This window comes from Glycine max, chromosome 18 (genome assembly GCF_000004515.6).
Source record: "Glycine max cultivar Williams 82 chromosome 18, Glycine_max_v4.0, whole genome shotgun sequence".
Lineage (NCBI taxonomy): Eukaryota > Viridiplantae > Streptophyta > Magnoliopsida > Fabales > Fabaceae > Glycine > Glycine max.
In genome coordinates this window covers 12,704,224-12,711,489 of record NC_038254.2, presented here as the reverse complement: position 1 = coordinate 12,711,489, position 7,266 = coordinate 12,704,224, and the positions used below count along the sequence as shown (strand labels likewise).

Sequence of the window (7,266 nt, the reverse complement as noted above, 5' to 3'; positions counted from 1 at the left end):
ATTAAAAGAAATGATACTTGGGAGTTGTATGATCTTCCAAATGGACATAATACCATAGGAGTGAGATGGATTTTCAAAACAAAACTGAAAGAAAACGGTGAAGTGGATAAATATAAGACACGCTTGGTGGCCAAGGGTTACAAGCAACATTATGGGGTTGATTACACAGAAGTGTTTTCACCAGTTGCAAGACATGATACAATCAGGTTAGTAGTTGCCCTAGTAGCACAAAATGTATGGCCTATATTTCAACTAGATGTAAAGTCAGCATTCTTGCATGGTTATTTGGAGGAACAAGTATTTATCGATCAACCCCCTGGTTATGTGAAAATTGGAAATGAGCACAAATTTTACAAATTAAAAAAGGCGCTTTATGGACTAAAACAAGCCCCTCGAGCTTGGTATAGTCGCATTGAGTCTTATTTCATAAAAGTTGGTTTTACAAAATGCCCCTATGAGCATCCATTGTTTATTAAATCTGATGAAAAATGAAAAATGCTCATAGTAAGCTTATATGTTGATGATCTTATATTTACTGGAAATTATACTCTCATGTTTGATGAATTCAAGAAGTTTATGATGAATGAGTTTGAAATGACTGATCTTGGCATGATGCATTACTTTCTGGGTATAGAAATAGTGCAATCAGATGTTCAAATTTTTGTTTTTCAAAAGAAATATGTGAGAGATATTTTGGATAGATTTCAAATGCATGATTGCAATTATGTAAACACTCCAATTGAGTGTGGTTTGAAGTTGCACAAAGATCCTAAAGGGAAGAAAATAAACAGTACACTATATAAACAAATTATGGGAAGCTTAATGTATCTAACTGCAACTAGGCCTGATATAATGTATTTTGTAAGGAATTTGGCTAAGGAATATTCTTGAAGAAGTTCACTTCAAGCAACAAGGTCCAACTCTCATTTATTGTGATAATAGTTCCACCATAAAGTTGTCAAAGAATCCTATTATGCATTGAAGAAGCAAGCATATAGATGTGAGGTTTCATTTTTTAAGGGACCTATCAAATGAAGGAATTATTGATCTTATCTATTGCAAGAGTGAAGAGGGGATTGTTAACATCATGACCAAACTATACTGATAGTTTGCAAACTTTCAATTTTAAGAGAGGATTTGTTGACTTTTTATATTCTATAACCTTTATAACCTTTGTAACTGTTCTTTTAATGATTAATAATCATCTTCATTATTAGAATAAAGGTTATAACCATTGAGTTTTTCTCATTTATAATCATTTGATTATTATTGTATAATGTTTGCCTAAAGGTCTCATATTATTCAAAATAAAACATCCCCTCTTCATATCTCTACCTTCTCTTTATTCTACAATTTATGTCGCAAATTGTTTTTTTTTTTTTTTGTGGTTTTCCCTGACCGTCAAATAAAATTGCTTGTAAAAACTTCTTTTCTTGTAGTGAAAAAAAAAAGAGAGACGTTAGGACGCGATAAAGTTTAAGATGCTATAATATACGAGCACTAAGAGAAAAAACCTACTGTTACGTCTGATACAAAGGAAAAATTTAAAGAAAAATTAAATAAAATGAATTGTTTTTTTATAGTTTAGATTAATAAAAGTAGAGAAAAAAATTACCTTTGTTTACATAAGAAGAAAAGTGAAAGAAAAGTAAATATAAGTATGTTAAATATTTTTTTTTCATTTTTTAATGTAATAGCATTTGTACATAAGTAATAAATTAAATAAACGAATAAATTTATCAATTTAATAAAAAAGAATTATTTCTCATTACCCATCCGAGGATCGAGAGAATTTTTTTTTAAAAAAAAAGGAAAACCCAATATATTTTTAGTTAAATAGTGAAAAATACAATTTTTTTTTACTGATTTTCTTTTCACCTATTTTTTATAAACCCTACACTACATGCCTCTGTTTTGATACATGTCTTGAATATTTTATGTTCTTGGATATACGTTTGTTTAAAATTGTACTAACAAAATAAAGAAAAAGCATGTACAAAAAATAACATGAATACCTTTCGATAGAAAGATGATTTCACTAGGTAAATTGTAAAGTAGAATCATATTTTCATTTAATTTTTTTCCATCCTAATATACAAGACAGAAATATGATTATATTATGTAATATACAACAAAATTATATTTTTATTGTGTTATTTTTTTTATAAAACTTATTTTTTAAATTTGAATATTAAATGTTTTATATTTTAATTATTTACTGTCACGTGAACAGTTAAGGTGCATGGATCAATACAGTATCGGTCATTGATTTTTAAGGAAAATTTGGACCCTTTTTTTTTTTTTTTCTTTTGTCACACATGACAACTATATTATGATCTTACATGCTTATAGTTCCCTCGTAACAATTGATACAATCTAAATCATATATTTAGTGGTTGCAATTTTAATTATTGTTTTTTTATAAACACAACACAAAGATTATGATAATTGACTAACCAGTGAATAATATATGTTCTAATATAAAACAATAACGATGGTTTAAGATAGTTCATACACTTTGTTCATATTCACTATAAAACAATAACGATGGTTTAAGGGATTCCTTACGTTTAACATCCTAAAATTTTATAACTCAATTTATTGTATTTTCTGTGTGAATTATTTATGAAATGACTGTATTTAATTTAGTTTGCCTATGAAATTATTTATATGACCAAATAAACATGTGGGTACAATATTTGAAAATTAAATTAATTGTTTAATTCAATTGCTTTAGTGAAATAATCGTCTAAAATTAATTTAAGGGTGAGATTTTAGTGAAAATAATTTTATTAAGGCTAGATTAAAATGAGACTTATTAATGAAAAGGTCTAAAATGCAATAGATTTAATTAGGAAGAAAAAGGGTTTAAAATAAAACCTATTTGCACATATACCCCTGAAATCATGATTTTCGTTTCTTAGAAAATTATGGGGGGACATGTTTTCAAAAGTTTAGACCATTCCTATGCTTTTTGGGGTCTCCGGAACTCATGGTAATTTTGTAATTTACTTTTAGCACTCTTATTTTTAATGGTATTTTCTTTTGTTTGAACCAAATCTGTCAGATCTGGTATTTTATTTTTAAATTTTTTTGTGGACCGTGTTTTGAGAAACTGATCTGCTTGTTTCTTACCTCGACAATGAGGATCAACCAAAGAAAATTGGCTAAACAAGAAAATTGGAGAAAGTATTTTTAATGACCTAAAAGGTGAAATATGGACTAGTGGACAAGAGAGGTGTTTTAATTTGGGAAAAATGATTTTAATGCCAATTTGAGTGTGATTGAGTTTTATGTTGCTCTCTGGACCTGGTAGAGTGTGTAGTAATTTTCTGGTTTTTTTTTTAGAAAAATTATTTTTTATTTTTCATAATTAATTAGTGTAATTCAGATTTTCTAACAACTAAGGAATTTAATTACTTAAATAATAGTTGTGGTGATATTGGACAAAAAGTAGAAGGTTCTAATAGCATTTTATGAAGTGAAAATAGTAACCCCCCTCGTATTTTTGTCTGGCCCTGTCTCAGCATGCATTTTGGGCTCTTTTTCATGCCCTTTTTTGCTTTATTTCACCTTTGACCAAAAACACTCGTAGATTCAGCCTTCAATTTAGGGTTTTACATTTTGCCTTAATTATATTCCTAAACACTGAAAAACAACTGCAACTGATAGAACACTAAGCAGTTGCTACCATGGTCACCTTCAGGGTAATACAATCATGGATTTTTCACCATTTGCCTCTCTTTTATCATTGCCACCAATCTAATTTCTTTCAATTTTTCATTGCAAGATGGGTTTTTCTTTTTGATTTTTAACTCAGGAAATTTAATTTTCCTTTTATTAATTTTGCTTTTCTAGTTCATTTTTCTGATGCTGTGAGTGTGAAGAGTTCATAATGGATGATAATGTTTTTTTTTGGTATGTTGAATCAGTTTCACCAGTACCAGGTTGTTGGAAGGGCTCTTCCCACTGAAACTGATGTGCATCCTAAGATCTACAGGATGAAGCTGTGGGCCACCAATGAGGTCCGTGCCAAATCCAAGTTCTGGTATGTACAACCTTAACATTCTGTTTCTGTTTGATGACGGGGTTGTGTGAAAATGATGCTTTTTTTAAGAGAATTTTCAACCTAAAGACTTTTTCATTTGTGCGTATATAGTTGGTAGGTTAGCACCATTAATAGGCAAAGATAGTGCATTGTGGTTTATAGAAAATATGGATAGTTGTTTTGAATGAAGTTTTTCGTTTGGCATGATTCACATGGAATGTTGTTTTTAATTGCTTTTGTTCCTTTTATTCACATGGATAATTTTATTCTTCTTTTGTACTATGAAACTAGGAACTATTTGAAGCTTATTCCAAATGACTTGCACCCCAACAGTGGTAATCTGTAATAGCTGTCACTCTGGATGATTATCATCCAGCATACATAAAAACTGATTTTTTTTTTTAATTTTATTTTCATACCAAGCCCACTAGATGATTACACATGCTTGTTGCTTTCTGTCAATGGAAGAAATGCCACTTTGGTGCCACAATTCAATTTCAAGCAGCTTTACAAGAATGTGATGCTGTCTCTTCCTCTATGCCAGGGCTAATAATGTTTTGTATCATGTGCTGTGACAAGTTTTTGCATTGCTCCTTTTGGATGAGATCAATTTTTTTTTATATATATTCATTGAATAATTAAAATATTTTCTATTTCTGAAAAGCATGACTATTGAGCACGTTTTCTTTTTCATTTTACTCTTTGCAGGTATTTCTTGAGAAAGCTAAAGAAGGTCAAGAAAAGCAATGGCCAAATGCTAGCCATCAATGAGGTATGCATTCTCAATCGTCCTATGATATTCCTCTTTACATCACAGTGAATATAGCTGCAGGTTGCTAATAAGCTAGAATTCTAATTGAAGCTTAAAGCTTTGTTCAGAGATATTTTATTTCCCCCCTTATATACGTAATTACTGGGTACAAATGACTTCTGTTCTGAAACCGTACTATCTAAGGGACAAACATTTTTATTAAGATATAGATATATAATTGTAAGACAGTTAAAATAACAATTCCATGTAGTTTTCTGCATGCTTGTTGGGAATTTGACTTAGGCAAAGTTATTTATGCTTTGACTATCTGCTACATTGGACACAATTTGCACCTTTTCTCTATCTTTCATTGAAGAACTCTAATTAATTGGAAGTTGGTAAGACTTAAGAGTACATGGGGATCTGTTTGCTTTGTTATGAAGTTATTACTTATTAGGCATCTTTTAGGATGTTTCTTCATTGATATTTCTTTTTAAATACCAGTCTGTGAAGTGGCTGGAAAATCATGTCAAGTTATAAAAATTGTAGAACCTTGTGACATATTTTGGTAATTCAAGATTTTAACCCTTTTTCATATGGCCATTACCTCAGTTTTTTAATTTATTCACATAGACAGTATAGTCAGATACTAGGAAATATTGGGAGGGGTTATTGAGGGAAAAGATATTGAAGTTTGGACAGGATTGCGTGCTACTATTTCATGAAACATGTCTTAAAGATAGGAGTACCTGGAGACGATTTTTTTCCCCTGTTTTTAGCTTCAGCATTCTAGGCTCCAATTGCAGACAGTGATGTATAATTCTTTATGCTTATTGTAGATTTTTGAGAAAAATCCTACCAAGATCAAGAATTATGGAATTTGGCTGCGATATCAGAGCCGAACTGGTTATCACAACATGTACAAGGAATATCGCGATACTACTCTAAACGGCGCTGTTGAACACATGTACAACGAAATGGCATCTCGTCATAGAGTCAGGTCTCCATGCATCCAGATCATCAAAACTGCCACCATCCCAGCTAAACTTTGCAAAAGGGAGAGCACCAAGCAGTTCCACAACTCCAAGATCAAGTTCCCTTTGGTGTTCAAGAAGGTTAGGCCCCCAACTAGGAAGCTCAAAACAACATACAAGGCAACCAAGCCCAACCTGTTTATGTAATTCTCAGTCAACCACATTTACTTCTTGACATCTTGAGGCTGCTTGATTCATTTATAAACATAGGAAGAGCATAGAGAAGGTAATCACATAGTAACAAAGTACTTCACTACCTGCAACCACAGATTGTCTGCATTCTTTCAAGCTTTGAGTATTGAGTTTTGGAAAGTTTGTGTTTTATTTTGATCATTTTTGTTGAGCCCTTTTGCTTGCTTTCATGAATCAGCTCAGGGTTGGTTTTAAATCAAGTGGTTACTTTTTGTTACACATGCTGGTTTTTCATTTCTTTAATCTTTCCATTCTAGTGACTGAAAAGGGTCTTTTCTCAGACATATGTATGATGATGAGCATGAGAAGTGAAAGTTTCATTCAAATCGTAATGAACTTGATTATTTCCCTAAAATGAAGATGTTATCTTTGCTCGTATGTACCCCCTTTATTTTTGGACCATATTTAGATCAAGTTCTTTATATCTTGCTGTTTAATTCTCCTATAAAATAATAATTTGAATCAGGGGTGAGCGTCAGAAGGGTTCGGGCTGAAAATATTCACTCTGCTGGAAACCGAACAATAAATAATGTGACCCATAATTGTCCATTGGAATTTCGAATATGATCGGGTTTAGCTTGAAAATTGGGTTCTATTTCATTTCACTCCCTCCCTTGAGTGAACAACATTCATTAATGACAAGTGAGAATTGGGAGAATTCTCAAAAAATTTCTCTGATAAATGAAACTAAGATAAATTGAGAGCAAAGAGATCAATATACATCACCTGTATACATACCTTTCTCTATCGTGTGATGTCAAACGTCCAACAAGCCATCATCATGAGATGTGATATGCATACAATAATTATTGCATTATATTTTGTCTATTTCTCTTTTTCATATTATCATTTATTTCATTTGAAATTCAAATTTTTCTCTCTTTCCTCACTTTCTCTATCTTAGTTGTATATTTTGTTGTATAATTTGTTATACAAGAATCATTTTTCAAACTTTATTCACAATCAAGCTACCAAAAGAAACGGGAGAAAAACAAATAATAAACAAAATGACATAATAATGGCTTCCTACCCGAAAGCTCTATGACCATTCTTAATAAAGGAAATCCAATTAAGAATATAGTAATTTTATACACAGTGGAGAGTATTTTTATTATTTAGGTTCATAGACACTTCTAAATAATAAACTAGCATCTCCTAAAATTAAATCTAAATCACATAAATCAATAACAAAAAGTAATGAATCTAAAACAAAATTTAATCATTGTCCAATCAAATAAAAA

At 30.8% G+C, this 7,266-nt stretch overlaps 1 protein-coding gene across 1 annotated transcript; it reads left to right on the top strand.

Annotated features, from left to right (window-relative positions):
* The first annotated feature begins 3,661 nt into the window (after positions 1-3,661).
* LOC100306365 (uncharacterized) lies at positions 3,662-6,121 on the top strand. Its single transcript, NM_001250750.2, has 4 exons — positions 3,662-3,707; positions 3,933-4,048; positions 4,757-4,820; positions 5,639-6,121. The coding sequence occupies exons 1-4, from the start codon at positions 3,693-3,695 to the stop codon at positions 5,978-5,980; spliced, it is 537 nt and encodes a 178-aa protein (NP_001237679.1). The 5' UTR covers positions 3,662-3,692; the 3' UTR covers positions 5,981-6,121.
* Positions 6,122-7,266: the final 1,145 nt, after the last annotated feature.